This window comes from Xyrauchen texanus, chromosome 21 (genome assembly GCF_025860055.1).
Source record: "Xyrauchen texanus isolate HMW12.3.18 chromosome 21, RBS_HiC_50CHRs, whole genome shotgun sequence".
NCBI lineage: Eukaryota > Metazoa > Chordata > Actinopteri > Cypriniformes > Catostomidae > Xyrauchen > Xyrauchen texanus.
In genome coordinates, this window is record NC_068296.1 from 17,392,416 (window position 1) to 17,411,419 (window position 19,004).

At 37.7% G+C, this 19,004-nt stretch overlaps 1 protein-coding gene across 4 annotated transcripts in view; it reads right to left on the minus strand.

Moving 5' to 3' along the window:
• Positions 1 to 11: 11 nt before the first annotated feature.
• The window catches only part of LOC127661428 (pleckstrin homology domain-containing family A member 7-like), a 131,465-nt gene continuing 112,472 nt past the window's right edge, over positions 12 to 19,004 (minus strand). For 2 of the 4 annotated variants that reach the window (XM_052152132.1, XM_052152130.1), the window contains exons 15-28: positions 17,374 to 17,442; positions 16,047 to 16,127; positions 15,773 to 15,922; positions 15,432 to 15,533; positions 14,991 to 15,099; positions 14,729 to 14,895; positions 13,985 to 14,170; positions 13,286 to 13,382; positions 12,998 to 13,086; positions 10,800 to 11,021; positions 3,092 to 3,250; positions 1,273 to 1,406; positions 1,033 to 1,175; positions 12 to 638 (exon numbers count right to left, since the gene is read on the minus strand). In XM_052152132.1, coding sequence (XP_052008092.1) covers positions 616 to 638; positions 1,033 to 1,175; positions 1,273 to 1,406; positions 3,092 to 3,250; positions 10,800 to 11,021; positions 12,998 to 13,086; positions 13,286 to 13,382; positions 13,985 to 14,170; positions 14,729 to 14,895; positions 14,991 to 15,099; positions 15,432 to 15,533; positions 15,773 to 15,922; positions 16,047 to 16,127; positions 17,374 to 17,442 — 1,731 coding nt within the window. In that variant the 3' untranslated portion in view covers positions 12 to 615. The remainder of the gene's footprint in view (positions 639 to 1,032; positions 1,176 to 1,272; positions 1,407 to 3,091; positions 3,251 to 10,799; positions 11,022 to 12,997; positions 13,087 to 13,285; positions 13,383 to 13,984; positions 14,171 to 14,728; positions 14,896 to 14,990; positions 15,100 to 15,431; positions 15,534 to 15,772; positions 15,923 to 16,046; positions 16,128 to 17,373; positions 17,443 to 19,004) is intronic. The other 2 variants (XM_052152134.1, XM_052152133.1) reach the window with 2 other exon arrangements.

Below are 19,004 nucleotides of genomic sequence, written 5' to 3' on the forward strand. Positions count from 1 at the left end.
GTAAATTAGGAGAGAATTTTCATTTTGGGGTGAACTATCCCTTTAAAACCTCTAACAACGCTGTTGATATGTTTTTTTAATAATTTTACTAAGGACATGCAGTGGCTTCATATGTAAATAATCGTGTGACACAAACAGTGTATTTGAGCTTGAGATCCACAACTATTATAGGCTATGCCATGGAGTGTAAGAATTATAATTTTTATGTCAATCTAATAACAATGAAATATTTATTGTTTTGGTGAATGGAAACAAATGTGTCAAAAAAGGTATTTTGTATTTATTTATTTAGACAATTTTTATCAGTTAAAACAGATATATGTTACAATACACAGCACTGCAAAATATAATGTACATTAAGGCACATTTACAGGATTTTTAACAAAAATAACGGCATGCACAATTTACTAAACCATTTCTAGAAAAGAGCCTTTTGATATGTATAAACTGGAAATGTAGTTGACAAAATAGTGTACCAGTCAAATTAATAAAAACTTGTATTTAAAACATTTTGAACATCAGAGTACCTAAAAAATTGGATGTAAATTATAAATATGTGATATAAAAACTAAAATAATTGATCTTTGGGTACCCAAGATAGCTTCTCAACACGTTTTAGTCCTCAGCTCTCGTCCTGGCTGCAAATGAAAACATCAACATTTTACTTTAAAACAAATGTCAAAGAACGACACAAGTGTGGTGAAATGCTAAAGGGATGGTTCACCCAAATTTACTCACCAAGTCTGTATGACTTTCTTTCTTTTGTGGAACACCAACTAAGATGTTAGGCAGCCTTTGTCACCATTCATTTTTACTGTACTGACAAAGATGCAATGAAACTGAATGGTGATTATAAACTGTCAGTTCATTTTGCCTAACATCTCCTTTTGTATTCCACGGAAGAAAGAATGTCATATGGGTCTGGAACAAAATGAGAGTAAGTAATTGATGACAATATAATTTTGTGTGAACTATCACTTTAAATATCACCATTATTTACTCAGGCTGCTGTTTGCCGGATTATTTTCTGACCTGCAATCTGCTTCCTCCTGATAGAAGCCTCTGAGGCCAGAGCAAGAGGCATGTTCATGATCCTCTCCTGCTGCTGCAGTGCATTATCCAGCTCAGTAAAGTCTAACTGCTCCATGTCTGCAGGCTCTGCCATAGACTTCACACTGAAATGAAGGCGGAAAAAGAAACAGAAGACACCATCTAAAAGCATACAGTTTTTAATCCATTAACAACTGGTGATTTCTCATTTTACAACCATACCTTGACCTGGACAGTAGGCCTTTTATCTTTGCTACGTTTTGAGAGCGAGCCTCCTTCTCCTCTGGACTTAGGTCTTCATCTGATTCCATGTTGGGCAGTCTCTTTGGGATGGGCACTTTCTGGGGCGTTGAGAGCTGAGGTGGGGTGGGGACCGAGTCCAGCCATAACAACAGAAGAACTGCTCAAAAACACTTAATTGTACCTCAAATCATACAAACTTGTAATCTGAAATTTATAGGAATAGTTCACTAAAAAATACAAATTCTGTCTTTATTTACCCTCATGTCATTCCAAACCTGTGACATTCTTTCTTCTGTGGAATACTCAAGATGTTAGGCAATATCAGTACCCATTCATTGTCATTGTATGAAAAAAGTTGCAATGAAAGTGGATGGTGACTGAAGCATTCTGCTTGCAAGTCTCATGCCTCTGAATTAACATGAGGGTGAATTAATTAATACATTTTATTTTATTTTTTTTACAATTTATGAATAAATGGCTATGTTTACATGCACACCAATACTCTGATTATTGCAATTATCAGAGTATAAGGAATAATAAGATTAAAATGTTTACATGATTTGAGCCAACAACAAATATGATGTTTAATGCTTTTTATAAATGAAAATTTATAACAAAATACAATTGTTCCAAATATGTCTCTTTAAAAATAGATTGGCATAGAGAAAATTAGTCAGTCAGTTTGTGAGTCTTTTTGAAGGATTTACTAAAAGATCCACTTCATCAGAGTCATTTTCGACTACACTGGATGTGCCAGAGATTATTTAGTAGAGATGGGCCACTTCTATTAAAATGAATGGGAAAAAATTGGAACGCTCAACCAAGGAGCTCTGAGCACCCAACGGTCAACGGATGTAGATAGGAAGAACCCGCCTGACAGATAAAACAGCCAATCAGCTTTTAGATATAGACATCACCTGTCAATGGACTCTAGAACGCACATGCGCATTAGCTACACAAGCCTGGAAAATTTTTTTTTTTAGCATTATTTGAGATTAAGAATCACAGTGTATGATTCCAGTATTGTCAGATTTTAGTGCTGATTTTAAATATACAGTATTCTTTGATCGTAATCTTGACCAACCGTTTTTGAGATTTTGGTCTTTTTCAATTCAAGTATATAGGAGCTGCACTGACATAACTTGAAATAACCTCCCGAGATGCGCTGTTTGTTTTGATTCACTAAAAAGTATCGTTTCATAGAGTCATTTTTGTGTGAATCAGAATACTCGCGATAGATGTTGTTGTGTTTCGTCAGCGAGCACAAACTCATTTCAAAGAGTGTTTCCTTCCCATTATTTTGCTGCATACAGTCTTTTTTATATCCTCAACATTCAATTCAAACTACAAACGGACATTCACAGCTCAGGAAAATAAGTTTTATTGCTGTGGGACTATAGATGGGAGCACCACTACTGGAAAACGGTGCATGGAATTGCCGTTTTACATGAAGCCGAAAAGTAAATGCAGCTTCTTTTTCGTGATGTTTTTTAACCTGTTATTAACTGGAACATGATCCGTCTGCAGCACTGGTGCAGGAGCACTTTGGTCATAGTGGAAGAAATGTGATTAAAGCGTTTACATGCCAGTATAAAGCGATTAAACTAGGAGTACTCCACATATTTTACGGCAATTATCATTCTCTGGTTATTAGCATAATCGCAATATCATAATCACAATATTCTGTTTACATGAGCTTTGGTTTAATCACAGTATTGAGGTGGTTTTGGGTAGTTTTTTGTTTTAGCATGCAAGCACACAATAATGGCAAATTTCTTTTGATATTTCTGGAATATACCTCTCGGGTAAGATCAAGCTCAAAGTCCACAGGCTCCATGTCCTGTTCATTTATTAGCCTTGCCTGAACCGTAAGCCATTCATCTGATCCAGGCTGTTGACGGTTTTTCTCCAGCACAGTATGTTCTGGTTGCTGCAAAGCAATGTCTTTCTCCCAGCCCTACTAAGGCAAAGACAAACAGTATTTAGGCAGCATATGCTCTACTTCCCCTGGAAATGAGCCTCTATCCTGTTTATAAAACCTGATAAGGATCAGGCGCACAATCTCTCTTTCATATACCAACTGTCTACACTTAGAAAGGTGTTTGGGAAAGCTGATATCAATCAAGAAATAATATTTAAAGGAATAGTTCACCCAAAAATGAAAAATCTCTAACCATTTACTCACCCTCATGCCATCACAGACTTTCATTTCTCTGCTGGACACAAAGATTTTTAGAAGAATATCTCAGCTCTGTATGTCCTTACAATGCAAGTGAACGGTCACCAGAAAAGTAATCCATACAGCTCCAGAGGTTTAATCGATGTCTTCTGAAGCAATCCAGTTGGTTTTGGGTGAGGACAGACCAAAAAGTAACTGGATGCATGTGCAGGGCATTAAATGGTGCTATAGCAAGTGGAATCGAGATTGGAATCATGATCATGCCTAGAGACTGATGTCAAGATGTACATTGAAAAAGTTATATTTTGGTCTGTTCTCACCCAAAACCAACTGGATCGCTTCAGAAGACATTGATTAAACAACTAGAGTCTGATGGATTACTTTTATGCTGACTTTTTAGAGCTTTTGAAGTTCTGGTCACCATTCACTTGCATTGTATGGACTTAAAGAGCTGAAATATTATTAAAAAAATCTTTGTGTCCAGCAGAGAAATTAAAGAGATTTAGAGATTTTTCATTTTTGAGTGAACTATCCTCTTAATTGTGGACAGAACTACTGGTAATATAGTGAGCTGAAAGTTTTGCTGCCTGTCATAGAATATCTTCCAGCCGTTTCATGCTAGCAGCTTCTCCTGCACTTAAATTTAAAATTAGTTCATCCAAAAATTAACATTCTCTTGTAATTTACTCCACCCATATGCCTTTCTTCTGTGGAACACAAAAGGAGATTTTAGGTAGAATGTTAGTCCCAGTCAGTCACCATTCACTTTCATTTAATCTTTTATTCCATACATTGAAAGTCAAAGGTGACTGAGGCAGACATTTTGTCTAACATCTCCTTCTTGTGTTCCACAGAAGAAAGTCATACAGGTTTGTGGACAAAGCAAATGGTGGTAAAGACATGAAAAGAACAGAAAGCTTAAACTAAAAAGACAGTATGTGTAATAACAGGCAGTACATTGTTTTATCATTTTTACAAATAGTCAAACCCATCACCAAATTACAACATGCCAACTTGTAGAATTTTGTAGTTGATCACATCAAGCCATGCATAACAGCTTACAAAAGTGCAAACATGTTTTAATGCTTTAACAATTAAAAATCACCATGCAGAACCATTCATTAATTTCCTCACTAATAGTCATGAGGTCAGTGCATAAGATCAACAACTCCGTTGTCAGAGATACTTATGAATATTTGCTTTAACACTGCAATAAAAACAAAGCATTTAGTCAGTTTCTGATTTTATTTGTGCCTTTAGTGCAAACCTCAACATTAGAAAATGAAGAGAATTTGAAGTGTATTGATGTACAACAATTTTATATTACGGTCTTAGTTCACTTTAGTATCACAATTTGTCTTCTAGCCACGGTATACAAATCAAATAACAGTGTACAACATCACTGCCTACTGACAAACAGGTTAACAGTGATGAAGATGCTGGTGATGTTAAAGACCCCATGAAATGGCTTGATGAGCACAGTTTTATTTTCTGTTATTTTTCCAATTGAAACAGAATTTGGGCTGGGATATATCAAAGAGCTTGTCCCTCTTATTTTAAATAGCCAATAGGAATATTTACGTCAAAATCGAGAAGCATGATTTGTGACATACTATTGCTAGTCTTTGGACAAAATTTTTTTAGTTTTGAGTTCATTTTTCCAGAAAAGACTGTACATTTTAAATGCTAAACGAATATACTAGCATCTGAGTTTCACAATTTAAGTAACTAAAAGTTTTATTTCACGGGGTCTTAAAAAAATTGTTCTATTGTGACACAGTAATAACAAAAAATACTCTTTGAAACTCAGGTTAGTAACTGAAAGGTTTCACTCCTTTTTGCAGTTGTAAGAGAAACTAAAAACAATCACAGTGATTTATAGAGATGTGAATGAGTAAAGGTTTTTCAGATTTTAATGAGTGAACCAAATTAGGTTTGGTATTAGTAGATTCAATTTATAAACTTCTTATGCAACTCAAACTGAACTAATTTAATAACGTCTGTTATAACTGCTCTAATCATTGAAATATTGCAGAGGGTTTTTTGTTTTCGTGTCTGTGCAATGCTCAAAATTGTAATCACGTTTATTAATCACGATTATACTCCCATTTGACAAATATGTATATATATATATACACACACACACACACACACACACACACACACACACACACACACACACACACACGATCTGCCGCAACATTAAAACAACCTATCTAATATTGTGTAGGTCCCCCTCATGCCACCATCCCGCATCTCAGAATACCATTCTGATATGATATTCTTCTCACTACAATTGTACAGAGTGGTTATCTGAGTTACCATAGACTTTGTCAGTTCGAACCAGTCTGGCCATTCTCTGTTGACCTCTCTCATCAACAAGGCATTTCCGTCCACAGAACTGCAGCTCACTGTTTTTTGTTTTTGGCACCATTCTGTGTAAATTCTAGAAAGTGTTGTGTGTGAAAATCCCAGGAGATCAGCAGTTACAGAAATACTCAAACCCAAGCCCATCTGGCACCAGCAATCATGACAAGGTCCAAAACACTGAGATCATATTTTTTGTGAACATTAACTGAAGCTCCAGACCCGTATCTGCATGATTTTATGCACTACAGTGTTGCAACACAATTGGCTGATTAGATCACATGGATGATTGTTGGTTCTATATGGACTGGTTTGAGTATTTCTGTAACTGCTGATCTCCTGAGATTTTCACAAACAAAAGTCTCTAGAATTTACTCAGAATGGTGCCAAAAACAAAAAAAGTGAGCTGCAGTTCTGTGGACGGAAATGCCTTGTTGATTAGAGAGGTCAACAGAGAATGGCCAGACTGGTTCGAACTGACAAAGTCTATGATAACTCAGATAACCACTCTGTACAATTGTGGTGAGAAGAATAGCATCTCAGGCACCTACAACATTTTAGGCAGGTGGTTTTAATGTTGTGGCTGATCGGTGTTTACAAATATATATATATATATATATATATATATATATATATATATATATATATATATATATATATATATATATATATACACACACAGTTGAATACAGAAGTTTACATACACCTTAGCCAAATACATTTAAACAAATTTTCTCAATTCCTGACATTTAATCGTATAAAACTTTACCTGTCTTAGGTTAGTTAGGATCACTACTTTATTTTAAGAATGTGAAATGTCGTGGGCCTGGGTAGCTTAGCGAGTAAAGACACTGACTACCACCCCTGGAGTAATGAGTTTGAATCCAGGGCATGCTAAGTGACTCCAGCCAGGTCTCCTAAGCAACCAAATTGGCCCGGTTGCTAGGGAGGGTAGAGTCACATGGGGTAACCTCCTCATGGTCACTATAATGTGGTTCTCGCTATCGGTGGGGCATGTGGCAAGTTGTCCGTGGATGCCGCAGAGAATAGCGTGAAGTCTCCACATGCGCTATGTCTCCGTGGTAACGTGCAGATATGGAGGCAACTAAGATTTGTCCACTACCACCTGGATTGACTTAGAGCACATTGGGAATTGGGCATTCCAAATTGGGGAGAAAAGGGAAGAATATCTTTAAAAAAAGAATGTGAAAAGTCAGAATAATAGTAGAGAGAATGACACTTATTTTATCTTATTATAATTCTATTTTTTATTGTTATTTGTCTTGTCATTATCTCTTTTGTGTATTAATGCTTTGGAAATACTGAATCATGCCAATAAAGTACTTTAAAATTGAAATTGAAAATGTTTTGATTTATTTCAGATTTTATTTCTTTCATCACATTCCCAGTGGGTCAGACGTTTACATATACTTTGTTAGTATTTGGTAGCTTTGCCTTTAAAATGTTTAACTTGGGTCAAACTTTTTTGGAAGTCTTCCACAAGCTTCTCACAATAAGTTTCTGGAATTTTGGTCCATTCCTCCAGACAGAACTGGTGTAACTGAGTCAGGTTTTTAAGCCTCCTTGCTCGCACACGTTTTTTCAGTTCTGCCAAAAATGTTCTATCAGATTGAGATCAAGGCTTTGTGATGGCCACTCCAATACCTTGACTTTGTTGTCCTGAAGCCATCTTGCAACAACTTTGGAGGTAAGCTTGGGGTCATTGTCCATTTGGAAGACCCAATTGCAACAAGCTTTAACTTCCAGGCTGATGTCTTGATTTTACTTCAATATATCCACATAATTTTCCTTCCTCATGATGCCATCTACTTTGTGAAGTGCACCAGTCCCTCCTGCAGCAAAGCATCCTCACAACATGATGCTGCCACTCACATGCTTCACAGTTGGGATGGTGTTCTTGGCCTTGCAAACCTCACCCTTTTTCCCCAAACATAACGATGGTCATTATGGCCAAACAGTTAAATTTTTGTTTCATCATACCAGAGGACATTTCCCCAAGAAGTAAGGTATTTGTCCCACGTGCACTTGCAAACTGTAGTCTGGCTTTTTATGGCGGCTTTTTATGAAGCAGTGAGGTCCACAATGTTTTTTTTTTCCTGTGGTCTTGGCTAATTTCTTTTGATTTTCCCAAGATGTTAAGCAAAGAGGAACTGAGTTTGAAGGTAGGCCTTAAAATACATCCACAGGAACACCTCCAATTCAGTACACTAATAGCTAATTGACTAATTGCCTAAAGGCTTGACATAATTTTCTGGAATTTCCAAGCTGCTTAAAGGCACGGTTAACTTAGTGTATGTAAATTTCTGACACACTGTAATTGTGATATAGTCAATTAAAAGTGAAACAATCTGTCTGTACACAATTGTTGGAAAAATTACTTGTGTCATGCACAAAGTGGAATGCCAAAACTATTGTTTGCTAATATTAACTTAGTTTCAATGACTTCAACCTAAGGGTATGTAAACTTCTGACTAAACTAATAAAAAAAAATATATATATATATATATATATATATATATATATATATATATATATATATATATATATATATATTCCGCTAAGAAATTTTGGTGCCAGCCAACGCATTCTGGAACGATAAACGTTTACCAGACAAACTGGAAAAAATCTGGTCATCTAATTTTGGTGATTATTTTGCAGTCAACATGATGGACTATGTATAATAATGCAATATAGGCTACAAATTACACAATTAAGTCAAATGAATGATAAACATTTGTTCATTATTGCTGCTTTTTATAAAATAAAAAAAAAAAACGGCCGTCATGGAATTAGCATAAAAAAAATACAAAAATACATTCGACAATGGAGCAAAACAAATCAACTGAACTGCAATTTACCACATACCTTTTCGTTTATAAATAAATATTAAAATAACAAATCATTAGGTTATGTCATAATTTGGGGTAGCACTATTGCCTCAGTTTGTATGTTCTCCCTGTATTAGTGTGGGTTTCCTCCAGGGGCCCTGCTTTCCCTCACAGTGTAAAAATCATGCAGGTTAAGTGAACTGAAAACTCTAAATTGCCCATAGGTGAGAGTGAGAGTGTGAATGTGTATGTCAGCCCTGTGATGGACTGGCCACCTGTCCAGGGTGTTTCCGTGCCTTCGGCCTGAAACAGCTGGGATAGGCTCCAGCACTACCCACGACCCTACATAGAACAAGCGGCAATAGAAAATGGATGGATGGATGTCTAAATTTCTCACCTTGGCTCTTTATTTTTATGACTTTTTTCCTCCGATTTTTCATGGCAGCAAAACTCTTTTTTTGGGGGCTAAAGTGAAGTCAAATGTGTCCACTAAGTATTGCATAGGTTTTCAATAAAGCTGTTCAGCTTGAAGTCCAAAAACCCTGAAGAGAATTTGCCATTAGTTCCCTCGGGATTTTCCTATGGGTTTTTAAAATGGGTTTTTTAACTTATGTGTAAAACAAGGTCTGTGGTAAACATTACTTCATGATACGTGGCTGTTTTGTTCTACAACATAAATTACAAACAGTCATTCCTCAACCGTGAATTTTGATGCCGTATTTAATTATATCCCTTTTTTTTTTTAAACACATGGTGGCCTCAAAATTCGCATTTGAGGTATGAAAATACGAAATTAATATTAGAAGTACAAAACGTCCATGTATCGTTAAATTATATTTACCGCAGATCTTATTTTACTCATAAGTTGAAAAAACCCATAGGAAAATCCAGAGGTAACCCATGGCCAATTAGAATTCCGGGTTCACCTTCAAATTGACGTCATGGCTGAACAGCTCTACTGAATTAAGCACTTGAATGGAATAGGAGCAGATCTCAACATTGACATAATCAATCGCTGAAGTCAGTGAAAGTCTTGGATTAGAGCACAAGAGTCAGAAAAATCTTTGAATGCAGCATCATTTTAAAAAGACAAAAGTGATGAATGATAAGGAGCTGAAGAAGCCCAAATATCAGTCAGATCCTGCTGATCACACTCTGATTAAAGTAAACATGGGGGTAGAGCATGGTGCTACTTGAAGTTGAACACCCATGTTCATGGGATTGATTCCAATAAATAAATACTTTGAATTTACTATAATTTGCTTTGGATAAACGTGTCTTCCAAATGCATGAATTTAAATGAAAAGCGAAACATGGTGAATCGTTGCTGATTGGGCTAAATCAACTTTAATACTATTTGCTCATGACTAACAATATCTACAACAACGGTTGTTAAAAATGACAAGTCCAATTGACTATAAAAATATCTGACCACACTTTGGGCAAATTTGAAATGAGTCTCTGAGTGTTTGAGTTGAAGCAGGATGTTCTGATACTGATACTCAGGTCAGAATGAAGAGGCACTTGATTTATTGTTCTTCTGTAGGGTATTATGAATGATTAAGATTATTAAGATTGATTGCACACAAAAATACCTTCATACCCAGTTAATTACCAACAATTAATGTTGTTAATACAAGGCAACAGGGTCAATTCTTCCCACCATAAAATCTTCATACAAAATATAACATTACAAATGATCTCAGAAAAGATATTTCGATTATTTAATAAATAAATTAACATTTGACAAGACGGGCATAATTTGATTTTGTTTTTCAGATTCATATTGGGAGATCGAAAAGGCAGTCAGGCAAAGGGCTTTCCTTTTCTTTTCATATTCGAATATATTCACAAGTCTGTGCAGGAGAAGCCAGGGGTCCAATGCAGGACTGTTTTCCCTCCGTGTGTCTGTCCAGAGCAGACAGGCGGATATTCTGGCAAATCCCTAAGCCTGCAGCATGGCCCCGCCCACCCACAGCCTGTTAATGTAAAGCTGTGCTTTGTTCATGGGGTAAAAGGTGTGTTAGGATGTTAGCTCTATGTGTCTCATGGCCTTATAGGGGAGGGGCATAGCGAGAGTCCCTGTGTCTATTAGGTAGGGAATAACGTACTGATCCTGGGTCAGAGTTGACAGGTCGAGTGGAGGCGCGGGAGCCGGTGGACTGTCGCTCACCCTGACTCAAGTTACGTTTGCGCTCACGCACTAGAGATCTCTGGTGCCGTTTCATTCTCTCCAGCTGCTCCTGCACACTCATCCTCCCCCTCTGCAACTGCGGATGATCAGACGGAGTCTCTCCTGAGCACAGCCGCTCCAAGGCACTCTTTGGTCTCTCCTACATGGAAGAGAAAGTCGAGAGAGAGAAAGAGAGGATAAGAGAATATTGCACAGCATTGTGAACAGGCCTTAAAAGTGCACTCAGTAACTCTTGTCTTTGTGTCATCTTGGACTCACACTGACATGTCGTGACTTGGATACAGCATAATTTGTGTGCTCATGTGCTCTCACCATCTGGACAATTCTTTCTTGATCTAAAGCGCTGATCTAAAGCACTGATCTAATTGGCTGGTGTGATTGAACTTCCCTGAGGAAAAACACAGAGGGCTTTTTTTAAATCAGTCTCCCTGGAGTTTTGTTCACTAGGTTCCAGCTTAATACAAGCACCTTTGAGGATAAAATAATCACTGGATTTACCACAGTTTGAGGCACATAATAGCAAGTAAAGTGGATATGTACAAGCATATTCTGCTTTCACCTTAACTTACATTTTGTTTACCATGAAATAGTCTGTACTGTAGTATTCTGTTCGACTGTTTACACATTTTCAGTGTTTTTTTTGTGTAGCTGCATTATTTACATTTATTTTATAATGGTATGATGTATCTCAAATAACCCCGGCCCTACACAGAATACAAAGCCAAAACCAACAATGATTCAAAGGTCTGGCTTTGCAAGACTAGGCAACATCCACACTAGTCTTGCATAGCCAGACCTATGACTGCAGAAAATGTCTGGGGTTTCTAGGGCCAAGCAGCACCCATTTAGTCATCTAACTGACTTGCTAACTGGCAACTAATCACAGTCGGTTTTGTTATTACAGGGTGTTTAGGGGCGGGGTTATCAGAGATGTATCACTCTATAATAAAACACTGACATGGGTCCTGGGTAGCTCATTGGTAAAGACGCTGACTACCACCCCTGGAGTTCGCTAGTTTGAATCCCAGGGCATGCTGAGTGACTCCAGCCGGGTCTCCTAAGCAACCAAATTGGCCCGGTTGCTAGGGAGGGTAGAGTCATACTGGGTAACCTCCTCGTGATCACTATAATGTGGTTCTTGCTCTTGGTGGGATGCGTGACGAGTTGTGCGTGAATGCCGCAGGGAATAGCGTGAAGCCTCCACACTCGCTATGTCTCTGCGGTAATGCTCACGTGATAAGATGCGCGGGTTGACAGTTCATCCTCCACCACCCAGATTGAGGTGAGTAACTATACCACTACGAGGACCTAGAGCTCATTGGGAACCCGGCATTCCAAATTCTGAGAAATCCAAAAAACTAAACAAAAAACAAAAGTGTAGAGAGTCTAAATACAGTACAGAAAACGTCATTATAAAAGTAAACAAATCTGAAAATTCAGCTCTGCTCATGGATATCTTTACTTTATAAATAATAATTGATATATTGTCATGCATTATACATAAATTGTTTTGCATATATACAGTGAAATGTTTTTTTCACATATCCCAGCTAAGCTGGGGTCAGAGTGCAGGGTCAGCCATGATACGGCACCCCTGGAGCAGAGGGCCTTGCTCAAGGGCCCAACAGTGGTGTCTTGGCAGTGTTGGGGCTTGAACCCCTACCCAGAGTAACCCAGAGTCTTAACTGCTGAGCCACCACTGCCCCCACTGAGCTGTGATTATTTCGTCCTCAAAAGTGCTCAGTGTATCAACGCAGAACCTTGTGAACACAACTCAGCTTCCAGGAAGACTAATAAAACATCCTGTGTGTGTCTACTAGTGGAAGTTCCATCAAACCAGCCAATAAGATGATCGAGAAAGAGTTTTCCAGTTGCTATGTGTGCTATGTGCATCAAAAAGTGGGCGATCCGTAGGCGTGCCATCTGAGGCTGAGACTTCATCCACACTAATAAGTTCACTATGTTTACGCCTCTCATCCACAATGAAAAAGCATGTTTTCCTCCACTGAAAATGCCGACTTTTGAATATGGAAATGGAATACTATTCTAGAATGATAAAAGTTTGAGTTTTGCTATCTCCTCTGGAAATGTGTTCTACAGCATTTTGGTACTCACCATTGTGTGCAATGCTGATTCTCCTCTCCTCAGTGAAGAGGAGGCCACAGTGCTGGACTGGTTTATCCTGGATGAAGAGCCTGACAGACCTAAGTGATCACGAAATATAAAGGTAAACTCACTGGCATTACAACTGGCCAAAATCCCTTTTTACCCATAAAAGCATCCTGTGTCTTGGAGATATAACAATAATGATAAAAAAAAAATTATTTTGTAATATCATTTAATTTGCCCAAAAATTGTGGCAAGAATTTTAAAAAAATTTAAGTCTTAAAAAAAGAGTTTCACCTCTTCTTTGGAGAGTCAGATAGCCTGAGTCCACCTGATCTGATCCACGGTCACTTCCAGCAAGCTCTGGTTCACTTAGGAAGGACCGCAGCTCTGCCTGAATCCCAAACATTTTATTTCATTCATCTGAATTTGCAAGTAATCAATCACAATACAAGTAGAATTTTATAAATGTTGTTAAACTGTAGAATTCAATTTGTGTCCTTATCAGCAGCATAAATCTCAACAGCAAATCAATCAGTAAAAGATTGTAAATCTGAATTTGGTTTCATAAGTATAAAAACTTCAAATCAGAGCAACATATGACTGTAAAAATGAACATTTTGGCTAGTTGTTAAATATGAAAACGTCTGTCATTTAAAATTAATGTAAGACACGCTCAGTCTTTATTTGCCCTATAAAGAACTGGCCTATGATGGTGTACCTTAAATGCTTAATTACTATTTTTAATAATAATAATACAATTAATAATAAAGGCTTTATTATTATTTAACTACTTTCAAAAACCAGTTAATCAAGCAGAATCTGCATTTGCTATTAACAGTTATTTGTATTTATGCATATTTTGGTCATTCATCTTGCTACATTTCTTTGGCAGAGCTTCACTTTCTTTTTCACACATTTGTACTAATTTGAGAAGAATGATTATAAATTTTACTTGACTGTACAATGAAAAAAGACTTAGTGAATTAAAATGACCCTGCTATCTCCATTAATATAGTTGCTCTCTCGGTCACGTTTCCTCTCATCAGATTGTCGCTTGAGGCCTCGCACAGATGTGTGTCTGATGACCGATGTTTCCTTCGGAAGTGGTGGGACAACGGGGGGTGTGTCCTCATCATAGACGAGGGGCAAAGGCGGTCTGGGTGGAGCATAATCCTCTTCCTGAAAACCAAAATGATGCACTTAATATTCTGGTTTCAATACAATTGAAGGGTAATTGAAAGCATTTGTGGCATAACACTGATTACCAGAAAAGTTACATTGGACTTGCTGCACCTTTTCTTTAAAAACAGCACAAATGTAGGTTCCAGTGAGTCACTTACAAGGAAACTGAATGGGGGCCAATCCATAAATTATAAAACACTCATGATTTCAAAAGTATAGCCACAAGGCAACAGATGAATTCATGTAAGTGCTTTTATAAATTATAATCTTCACATTTCTGTCTATAAACCCTCCAAAAATTGGCCACATTCGCTTCCATTGTAAGTGCCTCACTAACCCATGTTTTTGCGTTATTTTAAGAAAAGGTAGGATGAGTTCATTTTAGGGGTAATTAACATTATGCCACAAATACTGTCGATTAAGATTAACTTGTATTGAACCCGAAATATTCCTTTACGCAAACTACTATTTACTGATGGTAGTTTGTAATTAGTTACTTCTTATCCATTGGACTTTATCTTTGATTTAACTAATCAAACATATGAGACCACATACCCATTTTGGCACAGCTTGAGAATGCTGAAGGATAGCTTCATTGTCCAGGGGCAATGATAACGGACTGGAGGTAAGACTGCGTATGGGTGACCGCACTTCAACTGCTGCTGGGGTCACGCACCGAGAAGGCACTGTTGACTCGGTCACTGAAGGCACGAGTTTCCTCTCTGGACACACACATGCATGTGTACACAGCGTTATATTAAGAAGAAGTTTGCAGTGTTTATTAAGCCTGTCTAATGAGAGTGTTAATCACCCTTACCTGGGTACTTTACTGAGTCTACAGTGATTTTAAAGGTTTCTTTGGTGGAACTGATTCCAGTCATAACATCCTCTATCCTCCAGAGCTCCCTCCTTAACTGAGCTTTCTCCTGAAAACAAACAAACACACACACACACGCATAAACACACACGCGCACGCACACAAAGAGAGAGAGACTTTGGTTTCATTATATGTGTGAGGACATCACATAAAGGCAATGGTTTTAATACAAAAATGATGCTATTTGCTATGCCCTACCCTTTAACCTATCCCTCACAGGAACCTGTTGATATTAGATTTAAATCAAAACATAATTTGGCCGAATTATGAGGCTTTCAAATAGTGATGACTACAGACAAATAGTTAGAGAGAAGGAGAAACTAGGAAAGTGAAAAAGGAGGAGTATCAAGACAGAAAGGAAAATAATGAAGAGAGAGAGACCGGAGGTGATGTGCAGAGATTCATCCGAGACTGCAGGATGTCTCTCAGCTGTTCCACTGACTGCTCCAGTCTGGTGTACTCCTCCCACGCTCTCTCCATCTCCTGCACAACACAAATAAATACATGGAGAAATTACTATTAATTCTGTTCCTGCAAAACATTTACTGTGAATAAATATTACACAAAATGTGCATACATCAACCAAACACACATTGAAATGTTCTCTCTAATGCACCTACTCCAAATCTATCAATTTCAGGAAAGGAATTCAATTGAAACATGGAACAAACATATATATATATATATATATTAATCATTGAGTACACATTACAAACACTCACCGTTGACACTCTAGAAATGTCTGCTCGAATATGGACAAGGTCCTCCTGTAGGAGACGCTGTTGGTAGGTGATCTTCTCAGCATGAGCTGGCTGATCCTGGTACTGCTCCATCTGCTGGTGAGACATATCCAGAACAGACTCCAGCTTGTCCTACAAAGAAAAAACATACATATATACATATATATATATATATATATATATATACTGATATATAACAAGAACAATGTAAATATCTAATCTGAGGCTCTTCTATAGATTACTAAATGAACCACACCTTATCATTCTTCAGCCCACTGAGCCTGAACTCAAGCTCTTGCAGGATTTTGTCCTGTTCACACAGTCGACTCAGTGTCACCTGCAATGGAAAACAGCTTCAGCAAGCAAATAGTTTCAAAACAATAGAAAGTAACATTTAATTCAAAAGGTTTTAAGTAAAATGAAAAAAAAAAAAAACAAGTACAATATACAGATAATGAAAATCCCCATGTTGTTGGTTTATGGAGAGATTTTTTTAAATGGAGCAGATGTTAAAATATTTTTGCTGTTAAATAATCTTTTCTGTTAATATGAGCAAAGTATGTTCATTAGTTGTAACAGTGATAAAGATTAAGATTCATCTGTATTGTCATTGTGCAGAGTACAGGTACAGTGAAATGCAGTTGTTTTCGCATATCCCAACTAAGCAGGGGTCAGCCATGAAACAGCACCCCTGGAGCAGATAGGGTCAGATAGGAACCCCCAACCTTTCGGTCAGTAACACAGAGCCTTAACCGCTGAGCCACCACTGGCCCCATAAACCTCTGTTTATTCCACTTACACAACAGTCTAATGAGAAATATGATATGTGTGATTGTTTTATCACATCCTACATGGGTGAATGACCAAGTGGTGACATACAGAAGTATCTCCTATAGAACAGCATTTACAAAAATACCAATGTCATTCAAATCTTTCAATAAAAATCTTCCAAACACTGCACAAATGTTCTTTCTTTTGATTTTGTTTTCTTAGACAAATACACAAATCTAATTTCTGGACAATCAATATCTAGTCACCCACCAACCACTGCAGACAATTTTTTTTTTATTATTATTATTATTATTATTATTATTATTATTATTATTATTATTATTATATATATATATATATATATATATATATATATATATATATATATATATATATATATATATATATATATATATATATATACATGGACACAAGATGGATTTCCCTATAAAATAACAAATCTATAACAGAGTCAAAAATATATTTCATCGACATTTCACCTTTAGCCCAAAATAGCGGTTCAGGGGGTGATACCAGAGGTGCTTCCGGTAACAGGCAGAAAAGCATAACACATTGAATGAACTGCTACTGTACTTTAACATTTATAAACTATGCACTAGGATAAACATGTTAAATATACAGTTCAATTCTTAAGTCTTAAGTTTAACTCTGTTTGAAATTTATGTTTGAAACTGACATAAATATAGTGAACGCCCTCAAAATGAAAGGTTGCTTTTTGTTTTGTGCATAGCAACACATTATTTTACATAATTAAGGAGTCAGGTGACAATGATTTTGTCCTCTGTACTCACGTCTATGTCACTTTCTGCCACCTTTACTGGCTTGGGCGGCCGTCCTTTGAGAGTTTCTGTCCCACTCACCTATGAAGCAATTTACAGAAACATCTTGTGTTAGTGCTCTACAGACAGAAACGCAGATATTCAACACAACTGAAGCACAACAGACACTGTACAATGAACACTGTGAAAGTCAGAGTGAGAAGCTTTACAACAGTATTCTTCATTTCAAATGCTCACACACAGAGGGGCTGAAGCTTTTCTTGAAGCACAATGCCAGAATGGAGTCTTACGATCTTCATGCCAAAAGAATGTAGCTGTGGGACATGAATGCAATGTTTAAAATAAAGACTCCACAAAAAAACGCTGAATGGTGAACTCAAAAGAAGCCCAAGCTCTGGACGACGATCAACTGGAAACTTCAAGGGAACTTTCAAATTAAAATTCTACTGCTTATATGAGGGTCATGCTGCTTTACAATATATTCATTTGCACTTATATCCTACTCATACACTTTCACTGCACTAAAGACAGAAAAATTAAAACACAGAAAGTGAAAGACACTTCTAAGTAGATTACTACTTATAAACTCAGCAAAAAACTTCCTCTCACATTCAACTGCTTATATTTCCAGAAAATGAACGTGTATATGTTTCTATGAATTTAAAAAGATTCAACAACTAAGACATAAACTGAACAAGTTTCACAGATATGTGACTATCAGAAATGAGGGGGGTTGTCAAAATCAAAAGTAACAGTCAGTATCTGGTGTGGCCACCAGCTGCATTAAGTACTGCAGTTCATCTCCTCATGGACTGCACCAGATTTGCCAGTTCTTGCTGTGAGATGTTACCCCACTCTTCCACCAAGGCATTTCCAAGTTCCTGGACATTTCTGGGGGGAATGGCCCAAGCCCTCACCCTCCAACAGGTCCCAGATGTGCCCAATGGGATTGAGAGCCGGGCTTTTCGCTGGCCATGGCAAAACACTGACATTCCTGTCTTGCAGGAAATCACGCACAGAATGAGCAGTATGGCTGGTGGCATTGTAGTGCTGGAGGGTCATGACAGGATGAGCCTGCAGGAAGGGTACCACATGAGGGCGGAGGATGTCTTCCCTGTAACGTACAGCATTGAGATTGCCTGCAATGACAACAAGCTCAGTCCAATGATGCTCTGACACACCGCCCCAGACCATGACGGACCCTCCACCTCCAAATCGATCCCGCTCCAGAGTATAGGCCTCGGTGTAACACTCATTCCTTCAACGATAAACGCGAGTCCGACCATCACCCCTGGTGAGACAAAACCTTAACTTGTCAGTGAATAGGACTTTTCACCAGTCCTGTCTGGTCCAGTGAAGGTGGGTTTGTGCCCATAGGCGACGTTGTTGCCAGTGATGTCTGTAAGGTCCAGCCCCTCTCAGCCTATTGTGGACAGACTGAGCACTGATGGAGGGATTGTGCGTTCCTGAGTTGTTGTAGCCATCCTGTATCAGTAGTCGTAGGTGTGATGTTTGGATGTACAGATCTTGTGCAGGTGTTGTTAGAAATGGTCTGCCACTGCAAGGACGATCAGCTGTCATTCCTGTCTCCCTGTAGCGCTGTCTTAGGCATCTCACATTACGGACATTGCAATTTATTGCCC